General features: G+C 47.6%; 2 protein-coding genes across 7 annotated transcripts in view; one reads left to right on the top strand and one right to left on the bottom strand.

Moving 5' to 3' along the window:
- Positions 1 to 1,071: 1,071 nt before the first annotated feature.
- Positions 1,072 to 20,836, bottom strand: lyrm4b (LYR motif containing 4). The gene is made up of 3 exons (XM_086192222.1): positions 20,681 to 20,836; positions 16,483 to 16,603; positions 1,072 to 2,924 (listed from the first exon to the last, which is right to left on the bottom strand). Exons 1-3 carry the CDS (start codon positions 20,767 to 20,769, stop codon positions 2,874 to 2,876), a joined length of 261 nt encoding a protein of 86 aa, XP_086048348.1. The 5' UTR covers positions 20,770 to 20,836; the 3' UTR covers positions 1,072 to 2,873.
- fars2 (phenylalanyl-tRNA synthetase 2, mitochondrial) overlaps positions 20,836 to 21,241 on the top strand; it is an 88,646-nt gene continuing 88,240 nt past the window's right edge. For 2 of the 6 annotated variants that reach the window (XM_086192218.1, XM_086192219.1), the window contains exon 1: positions 20,847 to 21,036. In XM_086192218.1, the coding sequence (XP_086048344.1) occupies positions 21,031 to 21,036 (6 nt within the window). In that variant the 5' untranslated portion in view covers positions 20,847 to 21,030. Of the gene's footprint in view, positions 21,037 to 21,241 lie in introns of all 6 variants that reach the window. The other 4 variants (XM_086192214.1, XM_086192216.1, XM_086192220.1 and 1 more) reach the window with 4 other exon arrangements.

Raw genomic sequence — 21,241 nt, forward strand, 5'->3', positions numbered from 1 at the left:
AGAATCGTGGAGAAACAGTGTGACCATCTGTGTGTGTGTGTGTGTGTGTCAGTGTGATGAAACCGTGACCAGTGATTGAGAAACATGATGTGTGTGTGTGTGTGTGTGTGTGTGTGTGTAAGTGGGGCAGCGTTCCCGTCCTTCACCTGACAGATGTGCTATTATTAGCAGCGCTCGTACCTCGTGGGTCAGTCACCTGCTTCACCTTCAGCCTCCTCCTCATCGTCCCATCACGCCGCCGCCGTGTGATTGACCCACAAACACACAGGAAGTTGTCGTTTCCATGGGAGCAGCAGCACATTTCCTGAAACTAAAGCCGCTGTCACTCACAAACGGGCTTTCTTTACCGGCGTGTCTGCTAGCGACCAAAACAGCCTGGAGCTTCTCGTCTCCACCAGAACCACCACCTTACTGTCATGAGGCAACTTTCTCTGTCAGAAAAACCCAACTTTTTTTGCAGAAAAATGTTAGAAATATTTGTCAGATATTGACAACTGTTCTATTAATTACTTTTTCATTTTTTGGAAATATTCAATTTTTTTTCAGAAAATTTACATTTGAAGAGGAACTGTAGTCGTCTTCATATTTTTTCATAAGGATTTTAATTTTTCACCAGAGGTTCTGTAGATGTGTCGAGCTGTCAGCTTCGTCTGAGACACTAAAATGTTACCTGTCAAATACGATGGCGATTTTAATGAAACGCCGACTTGTTCCCTTTGAAGTATTTCAGCGCTTCCCTCAAGAATTTCTGGTTAATAAACGGTCTTCAACTATGACCTTCACCTGGAGAGTTACCTCGGTGTTCCTCAGGTAGATCTCAGACGCACACCTGCTGCCTGGCCCCGTCACCTGAGTAACAAACACCACCCAGTTCAGCTGGACAAGGGTCCTGTCTGGAGCCCCCAAGCCTCAGCTTGACCCACAGTTAGAACCCAGGTGTGAAGAACCACCCAAAGACGGCACTGATCGATCAACAGCCGAGCAGCAGACGGACGTCAGGCAGGTGAAATTTAATGTGAAGTGAAACGTCATCAATGACACGCGAGCTGGGAGGGCGGTGGAACGTTCCAGCACAAACCTGAAGGTTCTTCACAGTCTTCATGGTTACAGTGAGATGTTCTCTTTGATGAGCAGCAGAACCATGCCAGTACCATCAGGACCTGAAGCCCTCTCATGGCGTCTAATTCTGTATGAGCAGGTCACGTGGATGCTTCTGAGACTCAAGGGGAGAGTGACATCATCAGAGAGGGCCGCGTCTCCGCTGACGGGCAGCGGGTAAAAAAAATGAGATAATTGAGCAGGCAAATTTAAAAAAAAAAAAAGAAAAAGTGATACTATGAACATGAAGTTGGAATATTTCAGAATCATCCCAATACTTGGAGAATAAAGTTCAACATTCCAGAAAAACCCCCTGATGAGCCGGACCTTTGGCTTCATTCTGACACTTTTTTGCGACTGAAGCTTCCATTTTTTATGTTCTCTGTACTAAAATATTCGGTTTATGTTTGTTTCAAATACAAACTGAAATATCTTGAATATTGTAGCGTTTTTCTAGGAAAGACTGTAAAAGGCTCAGCTTTTTCCTAAAAAAAAAAGTCTAAACATTCGATAATAATTACATTTTTTTTGCTGAAATGCTTTCTTTGGGTCCATTCTGACGGTCTGGAATATTGGAAGGTCTCACTTCCTGGAGGCGTTCCGCCCCCCTTGACTAGGATTCTGGCCCGGTGCCAAGCCTCAGTCTTTACTGAGAAAAATCGTGATTTTTTTTCGAAATAATCAAATATTACTTTAGACAAAATTTACTTTTTCTCAAAAATATCGTCTGCTGAAAAAACCCTTTACTTTCCAGACACCCTCTCTTCCTCCGGTTCGTCCTGCAGGACTTCCGTTTTCTCAACTCCTCGTCTGAGCTGCGGTTTGTGAATCGTCCCCGGCTGTCCTTCGGTGCTCAGCTGCTTCTGCTGCGTCTCTCGGTTCCTCCGTGATCATAGAACTCGTCCAATAATCTCAAGTACAACCAATTTATTGTGCGTTAGAATATGTATTTTTTGAAAAACAAAAAAAAAGGAAACCGCCGATGCACCAATCAGTCAGCGGCGGCTCGCCGTTCAGCTGAGATCTTCAGTGTGTTTTCACGCGTAAAATAAACTTTGTGGTTTGTCATAGACAGAAATGTCACCATCAGTTTTACTTCCAACTTTATGTCCTCAAAGTTGGACTCAAGATTTCTTCCATTAAAGATGAACAATAAATGTTAAAATGGCGGCGAGAGGAGGAAAGGAGGAGGAAACCTGCGCCTGGCAACTTCACCACGGCGCCACAGATTCAGCAGACTAACTATTTTGTTAACGTCTTGGTGGAACTTCGTCACGGTGGAGCGTCTTAGTTGTCTGGAGATCGAGGATGCTGACAGACTCTCTGCACCTCATGACCTGCGAGCGCGATGACATCACACCCCCTACAGGTGAACTGGACACCAGAGGGTACAAAGCCTTGAGCTGATGATTCGTCTCTTTTAGCAGTAAAATCTCCTCAAATTAAGCGTTACAAGTAAAAGGATTCCAATTGTTTGTTGTTTGAAGAATTTAACGTGTTTGAGTGCTCAAAGGAAAAATGAAACAATAAAGAAGAGCCACCGCCGCCGCCGCCACCGCCGCCGCCACCTGATTGGTGCATCGTTCTCCAACACCTTGCAGGCTGAACTGCCGCTTAAACATCAAGTCCTACATCTCCCATGATGCATTTCACTCCTCCAGTGGCAGTCCAGTCAAGCTCAACAGGAAGCAGGTTGGTTGGTGATTTGCCCCACTCAGTGATGTCACATCCTGGCATTTGTGGGGGCCGTCCTTCCTCCTCCGTCCTGCAGGGGGCTACTCCTCCACCACCGTCTTCTGGGCTTCGTACATCCTCCCGATGGAGACCTGAACACCACCAGATGAAGAGCTCATCATCACATCATCACGGTAGGAACCCAGACTACAGTAGGAACCTCCCCGTCTGGAGACCAGCCTCACAGGAAGTGATGTCACATCAATTAGGTTTCTTTGTACATTCAAGCACTGTTAGATTTCCACCTGCTGACCAGAAAAGAAAGAATGAGCTTAGTAACGTGTTTGAGGTCACGAAAATGAAAATGGAGGCTGGTCTGCGTTCTGCTGCGTCCAGTTTCTGATCGAGGTTCTGGGGCTCCGAGCAGATGAATGAGAACGTTCAGAAACACTGGCGCATCTCCACAGAAACGCTTCAGTGCGACGCAGGGTGATGAGAACCGCAGACACATGAACTCTCTTGCTAGAGCACCAGAGACCAGCATGATGGTTCTGTCAGGCGTGTAGCGAGTTCTTCATCAACCACACTGGTTCTGGTTGTTCTGTTGGCCCTGCAGCACAAACAGAGCCGGTTCTCTAGAGATTCTGGCACTTTTATGGTCCTCGCTGTCACATGACCTGTTGTGAACAGAGGAGCTGATCATGTCTGCTGCGACGGCCCGGCTGCTCCAGGTGATCACAACCATGACTGACAGCGAGAACCACTGCTACGCTATCGTGAGGCCAACAGACCGCCGTGTTCCAGGGAAAGACAAATTTAGGACGCATCACCATGAAGGAAATGACATCACAGTATCAAGATGATTCAAGCACGTTTCAAACCTTGAAACTTCCATGTGAGACCTCAGCAGCTGTAGGAACTGCATTTTAGATGTAGTGGATGTTAACTTAGCATGCTACAATGCTACCATTTGCTAAAAGGCACAGAAGTACAGCTGAGGCCGATGACCTGACATAGCACTTATTAACTGATGAATCCAAGTGTTGGACACACTGATGCTGCGACCTGAGGGGGGCGCTGGAGCTCTGTGTGTGTGTGTGTGTGTGTGTGTGTGTCCCACTGTGTTGTGTCAATATTGGCTAGCTGTGGTCAAACACCAGCGTGTGATGCTGCTGGACTGTACAAACTGTGTGTGTTTGAGTCTCAGTTCACCATCGATTTTCTTTTATTCCTACCGAGACATGACTGGCTCGTCTACAGAACGCCACCAAATATGACACACACACACACACACACACCTTTGTTAGGTCCTTCACTGGCATAACGCAGGTCTCTTCTGAACTGAACCCTCCCCCTGAGTGACAGGCCTCCAATAGCCTCAGGGAGTCCTCACTAGGATGTTAAGGTGGGTAAGTCTAAAACACCCACTCAGGAAAGGATGCAAGAAAAGGTAAACACAGGAGGGTCAAACCAAAGAGACGGTGTGTGTGTGTGTGTGTGTGTGTGTGGTGACATGTCAGCAGCACCACCAGGGGGCACCATCTGCTCACACATGACCAGCAACTCTCTATCCACCTCTTCAGAGATGCTGCCGTCAGCGCTACCCACTGTGTGACGTCCTGATTGGCTGGAGCGTGGCGTGGGGGTGGTGGTGCAGCGGACGGCTCTCCGAACCAATCAGGTGCGAGAGGGCTTGGCTCATGTAAATTGTTGCGGCTGTGGCGCCTAACAAAGGGCTGGCCTGTGTAGTCGGTTCTCCCCAGCAGTCTCTGGTACCTTCCAGCATCCGTTGAAGAGGAAAGCAGCTTCCCTGCACTTGTACTTGTTCTGATGATCAGGTCGTTACAAGCTGAATCTAATGGCTTCAGCAGGGCAAAGCATGCTGGGAGATTACAGCCTCATATGGTTTTGAACAGGTCTTCCTTCACCTGCTGCCTCTCATCGCTGATGGTTTCATTTTCACCACTGTTCTTCATATCACACCTTCGCCATCGCCGCTTCCCCACAACAAGTCCCAGCAGCTGGGAGCCTCGTGGCTCCCCGCCGAATCGTGACGGGGTGACCTTCAGCGGTACTCCCAGCAGGCTCAGGTGTGAGATGAACCCAGCGGTGCTGCTCATAACACAGACCCATCCATGATGACACACCTGAACATCACATGATCATCACCTACAGAGGGAACGTGCAGGTGGGAACAGGAAATAGAGTTCAGAGGTTTCTGTGCGGGGATTTACGGCGACGAGGAACGAGTGGCATCAGGAGAGCGTGATCCAAATGGTGCAGCCCCAGATGAGTGAGCGTAGCGTGAAAATCAAATATCAGAACTGCCAGGACAGCAGGACACGCCTGCCAGGGACAGAATCAGGGAAGACAGACACTGTCGCATACCGCGTGTTACAAGATGACACGGACCTGGACTCCAGAGCCCGTCGTCTGCATTCTAGTCTGATCTGGTTCTAACTGAGCCGCAACAGTGGCAAGACCAAAATAAATCTAACGCTCTTGTGCTCATCAGAAACGGTCCGTGTTCACATCCCCCTCTGAAAGGAGCAGCCAACACCACAAAAAAGAAGAAACTCTCCCAGCGTCCTTTGAGATGTGGGTGTGGTTCAGGTGCTAACTTCTGACCACAGGTGTAGCCTCCGTTAGCACGGGGAAGTCTCACTGCTTCAGAACATTCAGTCCCGGTTCTGCGTTTCCTGATGGTCCTGAAGGCCATGTGGTTACATGCTGTTTTCTGAGTGACAGCTGTGCGACGGGCGGAGCCTATTCTTGTCCCCGCAGCGGTACCCACAAACATTATGTTTCTGACTTTCAGAACTGGGATGGCAAGGAAAGGGACGCTAGGATGCTGTCAAACTGGGAATTCAAGGACACCTGTGAGTGTGGAACAGAGCGAGCAGGATGGAGATGCGCAGGTAGATAATGAGCTGGGAGGAAGACGCGTCCGTCCACGGTCGGCAGCGGCAGGACGCGAGGCTCCAGGGGCCGCCTGTCTCTTCGTCTTCAGGTCTACAGGAACTCATCAGCCACTGAGGTGAAAGCAGCCGAGGGAGCGCCAGGTGGTTGGCCAAAATCGAAGCCCTGAACAAATCAAAGCTCTGTTGAATGACTTCAGTCCAAACCGGCTCAGGACGGCGGCCACAATATCAATACTTAAAATGGAGCTTGACACTGACCTGCCCTGATCGTCTCTCTCAGGTCTCTCGTGTTCAAGAACAAAACCTTTCAAAATGTGACTTTACAACTAACCCTTTTAGACAGACCAAAAAACTGTCTCCTTCAAAAATGGGAACAAAGTGAAATACAAGCCTCCCAACAAGTTCCTCCTAAATTTGCTTAGTAAAAGTTATTAAAAAGCAAAAACTAAAGACTAAACCGAAATAAGCAAGAAAAATAATTTGAAATCAAAACTTGTGATTTTCTCACTTTTGTTGCATTGTGAATTACAGAGTCAGAGGAGCATTTCACCAACAGAACACTGAACTATTTCTCTGAGGAAGCCCTGGAGGTTCCGGTGGATCCTGCAGACCCACAAGCAGCACCACTGCTACATGAACACCTACATGCAACAGTTCCAACTTCCTGTGTGTCTATTTCTCTACAAAAGTTTTCTCAACTATGAGAAAACTATTCCTACATCATGTATCCCCCCCCCTTCCTCCAGGTGAGTCTCCCTCATCAGTTCAGCTCAATATAAAGAAGCTTTATTGGCATTACCGTCTAGAGTCACAGTTGCCATGGCAATGTACTTGTCTATAAAAGTGATAAGACCACACAAATGATTGATCCACCTCCTCATCTCTTCCATGATCTTTCAGTTCAGGCATTGACAGTCCAAGGTGCTTCCAGACACTTGAAAACTAAAACTGCTCCATGGTCTGGTTGATGTGGAGCTGCTCTGATTCATCGGCGCTGGTTCTGGTTGCAGTCGGGTGTAGTCAGTGTAGGTCCTCCGAACAACTGGACTGAGATGAGATGGCATCCCAGGTCCCACACTGACTCTCCCTCTCTCTTTCTCACACACACACACACACACACACACACGGGTAGCAGAGGGAGGTTCTCATTGCAACCAGAATTAGTGTGTGTGTGTGTGTGTGAGATACTTAACTTACTTGAATAGCAATGTGGGGACATTAGCTACAGAGTGCATTGCGGGGACTCGCTAAGTCACAATAAAATGCATAGTGTCCCTTTAGGAACACATAGCTAACACACACATTAGCTTCCTTAGCTCAGCTAATGAGGTCACAGCCACTGTTAGCAGGTTAGCTAATGTAGTCAACATGAACATGGATTAACAATTCTTCATTATAAGAAGAGAAGTCGAGTCCCCATCAGGTAAATGACTAATTGACAGATGTACACTCGTCTTCAGGTTACGGGAAGGTCAGGCAAGTCTCCAGGAGGTGAACGTCAGTCCATCTTATGACCTCTGAAGACACAAAGCGTGCCAGGCAAGGACCAACAGGACGTCTTGCGTTACACACTCCCCTCCTTGTTACTGTGTGACCTTGGAGGTCCCCTTCACTCACCCCACCCACAGCCTTAACAAGCTCATTTGCCAGCCTCTGTTCTTGTTAATTCACCACAGTGACACAAAAAGCTCCTCCCACTTGACATGCAGGCAACCAATTAGCTGGCAAGGCTCAAACCCTGACAGCAACCAATCAGGGAGTGAGCAGAGAGTAATCAAACGGGATTAGGCTATTAAGTCAAGGCGGTGCCCATTAGGAAACAGACAGGAAATGGTGTGAGTCATTCCTCCTCCTCAAGACTTCCCTGTAACGGTGAGTTTCTTTGAGACACTGCCATTTCTTAACCTTAATTTTCCCGCTCAAACACTAATTAGTGAGTGAGATGAGATGAAGGAGCTCATGGATCAGAAACGCCTGACAGTTTGGGAGAGTGGACCCCCCCAGCAGCCAGACTGGGCTGTGATCTCCTGTTTCAACCCACCCCACTGGGAGGGGAGCAGGAGAAGATGAAGCGAGGAAGAGGAGAAAGACGAGGATGAGCTCTTTATAAATCACAAGTGCTGTTACGCCTCCGTGGTTCTGTCTCCTCGCGCTCAGCTCTCCTTCTCATTTCTGTCATTTCTCCTTCAATTCTCTCTTCACGTTCCCTTGCCATTAATTCCACCAGAAATCCCGAGGACACGTCGGGCGTGGCTGACGGGTTTACGCACAACCTGCCACTACTACCATTAGCATAGTTTTTACGCTTGCAAGCTAGTTCTGATCTCACCGAAGACGTTTCATCGGACAGATATTGTGGGTTCAATACAGAAGGTGAGCTTGTATGTTATTTGAAAATAAGGTAATTATTGCATTCTCAAAATAAGATCAATTATCTCAAGAAGACTAACTTAGTTACCTCATTTACTAATTTCTCAAGATAAAATCAATCAATAAAATGTTATGCTACAGAAACAGCCATGTTTACAATTACTGTCAAGGACTGTTCTTAATCTCAATCTTAGTTTTGGCACAAGTGAGAACACATGAAGCAATTAGTTAGCACGTTTTGGGATCAACAAATATCAGGTTTTTTTTACTGACCCAGGTACTGCTGGGTCCATGGTGAGCTGGTGAACCGTGTCAGACTGGTGGGAACAGGAAAAAGAAAAGCAAACAACCAGGAAGCTGAGACTTGCTAATATGTTCAATTTCAATTTAACAACTTCAATTTAGATTACAGACATTTCATCTGAGGAAGAAAGGTCAAGTATATTCATCATAACTCAACAACAACATGGTCACGTCTGGTTGATGGTTGACTTTAACATGTAACGAGCTTCACAAACACGCGGTCAAATGTTGGCCGAGTGCTTTCAGCTGCTGGTTCCCACTTTGTCATGAATTGCCTCGCTATCGCAGCTCTGCGAGGACGGAGGGGAAACATTCACACATCAATACAGCTCAGCTGAGGAAAATGGGACACTGCGATCTGGAGAAACGTGAATCTATGGATTTGTTGGTGATGGGCTAGAGAGCTGAAAGGCAGGAAACAGAAAAGAGGGAAGCTGGTGAACAAGCGGGACTCAGGGAGACGAGAGTCCTTCAGCTCCAGGTTATGAAGCCACTTCAGACTAATGGAGGAGGCTGACATTGATCCACGGGTGGTTGTGTTCCAGCTCGACTTCTGCACTGAGACGCTCCAGAGAAAACACCCCTAGACCCTTAAACAACCGTGGGAAGCACCAGGGGATGGAGTGTGATGTTATTCAAGCACCTCAACCCAGGGACCACTGACAGGACCCAGCTGGACTGGTTCTGTTCCAGTGAGCTGACACAATAACAGCATGAAAAGTCGGCGAATAAACTCCTTTAACACATTTGATGCTTGATGACATCACCTGAACTAGTAAAGATACAAAAGGACTAAAAACCTGAAACGAGCTTTGTTAAATGATTGATGTCTGTTGGCCTGATCCAGGATCTGTTCAAGGATTCCTACAAATGATGTCGCTGATATTATCAGTACACAAACACAATTGTACTTACTGGAAAAACAAGAGTACAGTTGATTTAAGAAAGTATGGAAATGGAACAAACTAATCTGTCTACGACTGTGCATCTCACACTTTGAGTCCTGATTGTTCATTTGTATTGAATAATTAAATGAACTTCAATAAAAAAAAAACACAACACGATGTAAAATATGAATATTGATTCTGATCACAATCCACCATCTTATGGTGCTTTATTTTCAGATTCCACGGAACGTCTCAAGTTGGTGTCCTGCCGTGCTAGTGATGCACCTGAGTGAGTGCCCAGGAAACCTCCGACCAGGTCAACAGACCACAATTGCACTGAACTGGGTCATCCTCCTCCACCCCCCCCAGTCTATCATGTCCTTACATCACGTTGCCTCTCCAGTCAATGAATTTCATCATGCAGGAGGAGAGAGTATCATCATTGCATCAAAGCCAGATGTCTAAGAATAGACCGAGAACAAACAGACAATTACACCACAGAAGAAGAGAACGTCGCCTCGAGCACCACCACATCCATGTCATTCCATTGATGGACCCAAAAATCACAGTCAATAAAATTCAATTGTTCTTTTTTCTTAAAAAACAAAACAAAAACAAAAAAACAGCTTTGTGGAGAATTTAAGACTCATGCTAAAACGGAACCTCCACCATCCACCGGTCTGGTGTTTACTGGTGGATCTGATGTAGAACTGAACCTCCAACATCCACCGGTCTGGTGTTTACTGGTGGATCTGATGTAGAACTGAACCTCCAACATCCACCGGTCTGGTGTTTACTGGTGGATCTGATGTAGAACTGAACCTCCAACATCCACCGGTCTGGTGTTTACTGGTGGATCTGATGTAGAACTGAACCTCCACCATCCACCGGTCTGGTGTTTACTGGTGGATCTGATGTAGACCTGAACCTCCACCATCCACCGGTCTGGTGTTTACTGGTGGATCTGATGTAGACCTGAACCTCCACCATCCACCGGTCTGGTGTTTACTGGTGGATCTGATGTAGACCTGAACCTCCACCATCCACCGGTCTGGTGTTTACTGGTGGATCTGATGTAGACCTGAACCTCCACCATCCACCGGTCGGGTGTTTACTGGTGGATCTGATGTAGAACTGAACCTCCACCATCCACCGGTCGGGTGTTTACTGGTGGATCTGATGTAGAACTGAACCTCCACCATCCACCGGTCGGGTGTTTACTGGTGGATCTGATGTAGACCTGAACCTCCACCATCCACCGGTCTGGTGTTTACTGGTGGATCTGATGTAGAACTGAACCTCTACCATCCACCGGTCTGGTGTTTACAGGTGGATCTGATGTAGACCTGAACCTCCACCATCCACCAGTCTGGTGTTTACTGGTGGACCTGATGTATAACTGAACCTCTACCATCCACCGGTCTGGTGTTTACTGGTGGATCTGATGTAGAACTGAACCTGCTAATATTTTCAACTGCTTGGAACCACACACCTGATTTCAGGTCCCTGACCTGGAGTTGGTGTTCTCCTGAGTCATGCAGGGAAGAACATCTCCATGAATTCCACATGTCTACCAGTGAGACGATGAAGAGATATCATCTGGACGAAACCTGAGCCTCTCTCTAAAAATAAACACAAGAAGCCAAAATGAAATTATTATAGCTTCTGATGTTCCTATTAAAGAACGCGTTTGCCTGTTCCACCTCAGATATTTCATCCGATTCATCTGACAGTCACATCTTCAAATCTTTAATCATTTCATCGTCCTATCAGAGGATGAAAGGCTTCTGATGTCAAAGCTTTGCACTGTTCAGCAGATATTTCAGATTCAGCTTTTGTTTTTGTTCATCGCTTGCTGAAGACCAGAAATAAACATCAGAGAACACCTTTGTGCAGAAACAGTTCTATACGTCTTGATCACAGTTGTCCTGGTGTCTTGAGCCTTTGGTTTCGGTGAGATGAATTATGTGGCGCCTCAGACTGAGTCTGATCCCTGCGTCCACCGGGTCCCCAGACTCATCCTCCCTCTACCTGCTGAGCACAGAAACCCTGCAGCCCAACCGACTCACCCACAGCTGAAGCTCTAAAACTGAACCTCCACTCGTCTTCGTAGAGGCACCAGCTGTTAGGAGCACTGACAGAGACGGTCAGAATTAACACCACTGTCCACCAACTTCCCCGGAACACGATGCCTTACAAAGATATTTCACAATTTAAACCTAATAAGCTGGGGAACAGAACCAACAACAGCTACCCACAACGAGCTGGAAGCTGCTGTGACTCAGGCTGTGTCGTTGTGTAACAGCCCTGATATCTGTGCTGGAGCTGCGTTCGCTCATTTGTTCACCAAACACCCAACACTTCCTTCCTTCCAGGCTCCTCCTCTGCTAAGAACGGGTCAACCCAGAAGAAGAGGAGGAGTAGGTGCTTTAAAAGATCCCTCAAGACAGGGAGAACACATACAAAGAACCCAGATGATGAGAACTTCTCATGACACAATGTCAGTATTAACTTTCAATGCCGTAATCAGAACTCCATTCAGAAAACAAGCATTTAAAAGTTGTTAGCTGGTTGTCATGGCAACAGAACAGAAGAGCACGAATTCATCTTCTGTCTAAACAAAGTTGATCTGTTTATTACAATCAAATCCATGATGATCATGTCATGAACCAGACACACTAGCTGTGACGATGTCACAACCCTAGTTGTACCAATCAGCAAGAAAGTCATTCTGGTCAAAGTTGGCAGGTGACGCCCCCGGTGGACGGGAGTACTGACTGCTGCTCCACAGTTCTTAGACCGAGGCCCCACCTGAGGCGGGCGACTGATATTAGGGAGTAAAAACTTTTGCTGACAATTCTCCAATATTCTTGACAAAGTCAGATATTGTTCAACAATAACAACTTTATTTTTCTAAATCAACCAGCCAAGTAATCAGTCTGGTTCCACTTAGCACATCCAGTCTGAAACGCCTGGGAAAAACACCGACGTGCAGCTTTTCAACATTTGTGTGGTCTGGTTTTCGTTTGTGTCAACGGTTTTACCTTTAATAAGCAGCCACCCACATATGTTCGCTGATGACGCGTCCTCGCCCAGAATCAGAGGTGCTGCTGCCCCCCCTCCTGCTTCATCAGGAAGAGGAGGAGGAGGAGTAAAGCAGAGCGGCTCCTTCCTCTTGGTACTGGTTTGTTCTGCAGGATGGAGTCATGTTTGCCATGTGTGTGTGTGCATGTGTATGTGTGTGGGTGGCTGGATGAAGCTAGCAGTGCAGCGGGGCAGTCAGGTGTAAAAGCAGCAATAAAGGAGAAGGACTTCAGAAGGATGCAGGGAGGACTGGGGGGGCATGAAGGTGAGGAAGAGGAGGAGGTGATGCAGGCTTTCACGCAGGGTGTTGTCCTACTTTCCAGCTCCTTGCTGGCTCAGGCTTCCCTAAATCTCTGGCTTCCCCAAACTGAGCAGAGCAGAAGTATTTATAGACGGTGATCAGATATATTCCACCACCATCCACTCAGACAAAAACAACTGGAACTTCACTGTCAGAAGGATCTTTGTCATCACTTTCAGCTGCCAGGAGGCAACATGCCACTGATGGGCTTCGTTGCCTCGGTAACACTCCTCTTCCCATAAAGAGGCGGAACAGGAACCAATTGTAGAGCGAATAGGTTAATTCTTCTCGTAGAACAACTGGTTCCCTCATCTCCAGGTCAGAGACCTGAAATCAGGTGTGTGGTTCCCACCAGCGGAGGGTACTTGCAGGTTCAGTTCTACATCAGATGCACCAGTAGACACCAGACTGGTGGATGGTGGAGGTTCAGTTCTACATCAGATCCACCAGTAACACCAGACTGGTGGATGGTGGAGGTTCAGTTCTACATCAGATCCACCAGACTGGTGGATGGTGGAGGTTCAGTTCTACATCAGATCCACCAGTAGACACCAGACTGGTGGATGGTGGAGGTTCAGTTCTACATCAGATCCACCAGTAACACCTGACTGGTGGATGGCGGAGGTTCAGTTCTACATCAGATCCACCAGTAACACCTGACTGGTGGATGGCGGAGGTTCAGTTCTACATCAGATCCACCAGTAAACACCAGACTGGTGGATGGTGGAGGTTCAGTTCTACATCAGATCCACCAGTAAACACCAGACTGGTGGATGGTAGAGGTTCAGTTCTACATCAGATCCACCAGTAAACACCAGACCGGTGGATGGTGGAGGTTCAGTTCTACATCAGATCCACCAGTAAACACCAGACTGGTGGATGGTGGAGGTTCAGTTCTACATCAGATCCACCAGTAAACACCAGACCGGTGGATGGTGGAGGTTCAGTTCTACATCAGATCCACCAGTAAACACCAGACTGGTGGATGGTGGAGGTTCAGTTCTACATCAGATCCACCAGTTATATACCCCCATCTGAGAACCATACATTTCAAAATGTGTGGATGATTCTAGAACCATGGAAATGCAAAAACAACATATAAAATGTTTCCTGTTCATTTGCTTGTGTGATTTTTTTTTTCTGTGGCTCTGCAGCCAATAAACTTCCTCCTCACTCGTCAACCTTAGACCGCTACACTCTCGCCTACTCGGACGATACCGCTGTCACTCTAAAAATGGAGGATACACAAAGTAGAGCGTCACACAACCACCATGAAAAGACTGGTTTATCTGAATTCTAATAATATTTAAAGTCCAGGACAACTGAACAAATACATTACTGATTTGAGTTAGCAGAGCGCTAAAGGAAGTAGCCCGTTCTGTCCACAGAGCATGCTCAGTGGAGACCGAGGGTCAACAGAGCCTGACTTCTGTGAGCGCTGGTCTGGCGACGGATGAGACTAATGGTGTTCATTAATATGGGAAAAAGGTCCTTTAGAGCTTTAATGTATGAAGGAGCTGAACAGAAATTATTGTGACGCAACTAAAAACACAAACAATTATGAACAGAAAAAACTGTTGGTTGTGGATACTTTGAAAAAAACAGACAAAAAAAACTTGCACCTTTATTGAATCCTTGATTTTAGCAGGTGACAGATCAGACCACAGTAAACAAGGTTACGTGTTACTGGAGGGATTTTCCTCCAGAGCGCCGGCGTTTGGCGTCTGACTACATTAGTATGAGTCCAGCAGGTCGCACACATTCACATTCACAACAGCCATGACTGGAACGCAAACCTTCCTGACGTGCTGACCCGCCGAGTAAAATGCGCCATCATTTCCATCTCGACATCCGACAAATCCTCTGAGTTTTTATTGAACTCGGAGCGAGCAGTGATTGAGATTCTGTCCGAGCGCCGGGAGCCGTAACAGAGGCCAGTTTCCCGCCGACCTGGTAGATATAACTCAGCGCCCGATGTGGCATTTAATCTCAATTCAACCCAAATGGCTGAAGGCTGTGTGACATTGCAGTGACATTAAGTAGCACTAATCGGTGAGAAATGGCTCTTCGGAGGCGGAGGACACACACACACACACACACACACACACAGAAACACACTGTAGGACTTGTTAATGTTCGCTTCATCACGGTGTGCGGCGGCAAATGAATGGAAGTGGGACACATCATACAAAATTCATCTGCAGTCGTTTGTGTCCTCCTCCTCTTCGCTCTGTCTTCACCTCTTTTTCATTCACCCTCTAACTTTCTCTTCGTTAGTCTCTCTCTCTCATTAAAGCTCGCCGCTTTAGTTTCTGCTCCACAAACACGCCTCTGCAGCTGCCGTCCATCACGGTGAATCCCCAACTAATACAAATACAGACCCTCACACCAGCAGAACCACTCCCCCAAATGCAACAGCTTCATCTTGTTAGGAGGTCCATTCTGACCCAGAGGAGATTGTCAACAGGCTCCACCCCCCCCACACCCCCCGCGACCCCTAACAGGATAAGCGGAAGAAGATGGATGGATGGATGGCGGTCGTCACCTTGGCGACTGACGGACACCAGGAGGTTAAAGGTCATTTATAAAACTGACAGATACTGGTTTCCAACCGGTAACTTCAGAGTTTGCCACAGTTCAATTCACTTCCTGACTGCTGGTTTTGTTTGGGGGTTTTTGGTGTCGAGCTGGGGGTTTGATACACAAGCAGGTGAGAGCCACAACGTCAGGACCTTGAGTTGCTGGCGCCGCTGAGCACGAGCGAGACCTCATCATACCACCGGAGCGCCATATCCTGATGCTGCGCAACATCGGCAGCAGGGGCTGGAATATATACACACAGGTGAAAGTAAAAACTGTGGTTGTTTGTTCCAGTTTCCAATGCTGTGCTGGGCTGCATATTCATGGAGGATGAAACAGGAGTCCATGCCCCAGCCACAGCTTCTCTACGTCTCTCCTTTGTATGTGACATCATCATCCAGATCAATCCCAAAGTCTAGCGTATTCGTATTGAACTATCGTTCTGTCACATTCCATCCACAACTTTGAGTTCTCTGTGACCAACGCCTGCAATCACATGACCTATTTGGCGGACAAACAACAATATCTGGGCAGCCAGGCGTCCCTGAACGCCACTTCTACTTAACACAACCATGAAAGGCTGACACTCTTCCTGCGGGATTGGCCGAGAGGCTGCTGATGCATTATGGGAACAAAGTGAGCGACAGCGGGGTGATTAGCCTGGAGCCTCCACAGTAATGAGGAGCTGCGTGAGTCGGACAGCTGGTCGCTCGCGACACAGGTGTTCATCTGCATCCTAGTCAACCAGGTTAACCCCAGGCAGCGCATGCACGTGTGAGTGTGTGTGTGTACACAGGTGTTCCTCTTCTTATGGGGACTTACCTGGCACGAAAGTGACATGTCCTGGTAACTATTTAGCTATTTTGGAGGTTGTTGCAGTTCTCCTCTTTTATTTAAAGTCAATCATGAGTGATGAACTTTATCACTCTCCCACACCGTTAAAACACACAATCTTTGAGCAATCGTAGGGACAGGAGTTGTGCCTGATCCCAACACTACGACGTCTCCTCATTTTTAATGATTATTTCATACACAGCCCTCGTAATAATGCAAGCTCTGGGGATGAGGTGGGCGTGTCCCTTTTCTAATGACCCTTTATCTGGTTGTGGATTGCGAGACACTGATGACTTCACCCTCTCTGGCTCTCTCTCTCAACCATACATTTACAATGTTACACAACCTGAATGATTCAAGAAGGAGTTTGCTGCTTGAACAGCACACTTTACATTTAAAAATACAACAGCAGGGCGTGTGTGTGTTTTACCTGTCTCTGTATCAGTGCCAGGGTCTGCCGTCCCTCCAGCACCAGTCTCTCCACAGTTTTTGGGTCCTCTATTGTCTTGTTGACCCTGAAGGCATCACGCACCCGTCGCAATGCGTAGGTCCTACAACACAACACACACACACACACACACACACACAGAAAACTTATTAGTTACAACTGAAGAAACAAATCAGAGCAGATGAGACTGAAAAAAAATCCCTCAAGCGAGAACAAAGAACTGCAATGGAGAAACTGGAGTTTATCACGGTGCCTCAGGTGGGTCACAGTCCTGCAGTCTCACAGCCATCGTGAAAACCTGAATCCTGTCTGAAAAGGGTTGTTTTTAAAGAAGATTCAGCAGGAGGGTTGTTGAATCCAGTCATCAGAACACCAGAGCAGACAGATTCTTCAGCTAAAGCTGTGAGGTGGAAGAAGTATTTCTGCCCATCGAATTTGTGACGTTAACCATCTTCCACCACACAGGCACAGGACGGCTGGTGCATCATAAACGCCAACATCAGGGCTGATGTACCACCATACAGTTTTATCAAATATATTGTGGTACAATACTGACACTGGTGGATGGAGTATCAGTATAGTATTGTAAAAACACAAATCAAAGTACATCGTCTCGGTTTTATTCCGCAGCCTTCGTGATGTCAAAAGAAACAAGATTCAACACAAACTCGGCTCTGTTAAACAGGAAGTTACTTCTTCTATCTGTTGCTGACATCACCTTGACGACTGACTGGGCAGCTTCACAAATCGGCTGTTGTAAACTAAAGAATGCAGGGAGCGCTCTACTATCTAACAGTGATGACATCATGGCAACCACATGATTACTCATGTTTCATCAACACAGAAGCTCCATTCACAGTCTCTCCACGGCGGGCGGATTTCCTCCAGATCGACCGAGTAAATCCACAAGCTGCCAAATGGTTAAAATAACTACACCGGAGGTCGTTTCATTCTCCATTCCCAGTGTCATCAGCCAACGTCTGATCAGCACTGTCAGCCCAGACCGGCTGCTTTGAGGCAGCGGGAAGAAACTGAAGCAGGTGATTTGTTCTGTGGTCACAGCCGGAGGTCGGCAGGACTCGCCGCTATGCCCCTCTGACCAGCACTAATTTGATCTCCTGCAGCTTCTCGACAGGAAACACAGAGGAGGAGCCACGGGAGAAGCCGGGTGACGTCGATCAATAAACCCCTGTTCACTGACAGCGAGTGTGTGAGTGGACGAACACCATCAGAGTGTGTGATGAGGCATGTGTGCTTTGGACCTCATAAACTAGCAGCAGAATGTCTGAGAAGAGACGGAGGAGCAGGTACGCTGGAATCCTGGTGTCCAGATCTGTCCTGGCGAGATCCCACCACAAGTGGACAGCTCTGCTGCATATGTTCACACTGTAAAGACCGTCTCCACGTGACTCCCAAAATCAGACAGCAGACACCAGCTCAGGCCAGACTTTGGTGTTAATGGGTGTGAAAGGGGAATAATTAACGGCGAACTGTCAGCAACTGAGATGCACTGTAAAAAACTACAGAAGTGAAAGTCGTTGAAATGAAGTGAACGCTGTCACAACCACACGGGAAACAAAAACAGGAAACGGAACGCAGCCTGAACTCTGGCTGAACTGAGGCCACGACCCTGGGAGATTTCCTTCTTTCATGAAGCTTTTTCTTTTCCACAGTTACCTGGTGTGAACTACAAACATGGCTGTCAGACATAAACAGCCTTGTTTTTGTTTGGCTAATGACCGTCAAGGCCGCTGGCGACGACCCAAAACACTAAACAGCCGATGAGCTGCTGAAGTGAAGATGATCATCGCTTTAATTTTCTCGCTCCTCGTCACAGCTGCCAGCTTCTCTGATATCGGGAGAACAGCGCCATCGACCTTGGGAAGCAGCGGCACCGCCCAGCGAACTCATCCATCTTCTCACTCCATCTTTGTGTCTCCTCATTTAGGATTTAAGACAGAACCAATAAACATGTGATGGCTCAGATTTACATGCTGCAGCTACTAGGACAAGATGGAGGGATGGTGAGAAAACAGGTTTAGATGAAGAGATGAAGGGAAACCTTAAGGAAGGAGAGACGAATGAAAGGAGGAGAAAAGGGACAAATTTATTTGGAAGAAAGTGAAGGAGGGGACAGACTTTGTGGAAGGATGGAAAAGAAGACTGAAATGGAAGGGAAAGAATAGCTGAATCCTGGAACCACGCCAGAGTTCTGGGGCAGCAGAACACAGAACCCGATCCAGCTGAAGATGTCCTAAATGGTGCTTGAAGAACCAAACCCGTCACTCATACTTTCAGTTGGGTTCTAAGAAAGTTCCGCCAGAGCAGTGAGCCTGTAAATGACCCCGGTGACCCCGGTGACCGTGGGAGGCTGAGGTGACACACACGCCACTGGACCAGAACATCAGCTCCTAGTTCAATCAGCGACAGTATTAATGTAGAACCACCTCAGGATCAGGTGAGTGACATCACAGCAGTATGATGTCACCAAGAGACGCTCCAGTCTTTATGGTGTACGGCGGTGAGCCAAGCGCACCGATCTCCACCAGGGAGCGGTGGCGGCAGGCTCACTTCTGGATAATTCCTGCCTCTCGACCAACAGGAGACCTCAGCAGCTCCTCCTCACACAGGAAGCGGCTCCACCACCTTCCTGTCTTCACCACCAGCGACAGTTACAGTGTGAACAGGCTGACATAAAATGGTAACATTTAGAGAGGCGGAGCTAAGTAGGTCACTAAAGGTTACATTTAGAGATGCAATGGCTGCAAGTGTCTGTGCTGCCACACTTGCGAGCACGATGGGAACACCAACGCTAACACCCCAAACATGAACGTAGCCACAGGAACTAAACGGCTGGCGACGCCTGACCCTGGTCCAGCAGCTGCACCTGCTGAGGGACCTTCATCACCATCTTTCCTGGTTACTGTGCCTCACCATGAGTGCCATGTGCTCAGAGGAGTAGTGCGACAGGTTCAAGCTAGCTGGCATCAGACACTGGCAAGAAGCATCATGCCAACTGCTGAAGTCTAAAAAATCTCACATCACTCAAAGCTGCCAAAACCAGATCTAGGATCAGAAGCAGGGACGACTTGTACGTCATCAGAGACGGAGCCAGTCCCTCAGACCTTCATTCCTCTGTAAAACACAATATTTCACACAGTAATGTTGCAAAATAATGCCGATTTCTCCTGGAAGGGTCCAATTCCTGCATGGGCAGGCCTGCCCCCCCCCCCCCCCCCCCCCATAACGCCAAGTCTGGTAACATTTCAAGGGGGCGAAGCCTCAAGCAGTTACTGCTAGGACCATTTAGAGAGTCACCAGCTGTTCCTGGTCTGAGCGTGTCAATGTCCTCCCACCTCGCAGGTCTGCTTGCAGGAAACGACTCTGCTCAGTCTCACACATGCACCCAATCCCTGCTTCCACTTTCAGGCCTTGCTCCTAAAGTGTATCCAGTCTTGCTGCTGGTCGCTCCCCGCAACACCGTCTGCTGAAGAAACTAAATGGATGATGATGATGATCAAATTAAAACTGAATGAACAAAAAAGCTCATTACGGAGCAGATGTCACCAACACAGGTGCCAGCCAGTGACACACTTGAATCAAAATGGCTCTTGATTAATTCACATGAATTGGGGTTTTCCAGCTCCATGGAGGCAGACTACGGTAAACACGAGGACACGCAGGGCTCGTGTTGGCCGTCACTGACCTGACGAGCTCGGCGTGGCGGCTCAGTCAGAGTGAAACTACATCTCTAACTTTATTTTACTTTCATTTTCGTTCGTGTCAGCTGGTTTAGTTAAACCTGTCGAGGTCAAGCGGCTTCTCCGTCACGCGGTGCTGCGTGTTCCCACTTCCCGGTTACTGATGAACGAACAGTTATAATCAAATGATTAAGTTATGAAGACATTTATGAATATTATAGTCATCATTTATCCACAACTCATCCTGAACTCGAAACACTGAGTTTTGCGTGTTGAACAATCACGGGGTTTAATTTTCAGTCGTTGAATAACAGCCTTTAGGAATTGGATAACAACGTGTCCGGTGAGTTGGGTAACAGTCGCTGATGTAAACATTGATCCGTCAGATGCTAACGTTATATTAGCACACCCGGTGCCGCTGTCTCGCGGTATGAACCGGGCAGCAGGGACCTTTCTACCGGTAACTGTCCATCTCTTACCGGTAGTTGTACGAGGGGAAGGTCTGGCTCTCCTTCAGTAGCATCCTGTACAGAGAAATCACCTGCGTTCTTGAGGACGTCGCCATCATGTTACTATCAACGGTGCTGTTCACCACTCAGCCCGAGGACCCTTCATGATGCGTCCACAGAGCGCCTGTGCAGAAATAAAGGCTCCTGTGGCAGCCCCTCGTCCGCTGGACATTCAGTAAAACTCACATCAATGGAGATCGTTAACCAATTTTAAAGAGTACGACAGAAATGGTTGGTTTATTAAAAACACTTACAAATTTTGATTTACCCGCACAGGCGCGTTTCCGCCATCTTGACAGCAACTCGACGCCTGACAACGAATGAAGGTAAGTTAGCCAGATTTTATCCACTAATAAATGTGCGTTAAACATTGTCGGTAAGCCTTCGTGAATGTCACACAGCCTGAGTTCATTCCGCTCTATTTCAGCACACAAATGGGCGCACATTCAGGGTAGCGTTTTGCTGTATTTCCCTCCAAAATACCCTGCTGTCGGAGCGCGTGTTAGCTGAGGTGCAGCAAACACTCCTTCA

This window comes from Aulostomus chinensis, chromosome 21 (genome assembly GCF_037954235.1).
Source record: "Aulostomus chinensis isolate RoL2024-O1b breed Wild chromosome 21, RoL_Achi_v1.0, whole genome shotgun sequence".
Lineage (NCBI taxonomy): Eukaryota > Metazoa > Chordata > Actinopteri > Syngnathiformes > Aulostomidae > Aulostomus > Aulostomus chinensis.

What these genes read in the sequence shown, in the direction of transcription:
- lyrm4b (XM_086192222.1), bottom strand. Translation starts at nt 20,769, where the DNA reads ATGATGGCGACGTCCTCAAGAACGCAGGTGATTTCTCTGTACAGGATG. An exon ending in TTCCCCTCGTACAACTACCG is followed by an intron (nt 16,604 to 20,680) that starts GTAAGAGATGGA and finishes GTTGTGTTGTAG; the next exon opens with GACCTACGCATTGCGACGGG. An exon ending in TGGCACTGATACAGAGACAG is followed by an intron (nt 2,925 to 16,482) that starts GTAAAACACACA and finishes GGTGGTGTTCAG; the next exon opens with GTCTCCATCGGGAGGATGTA.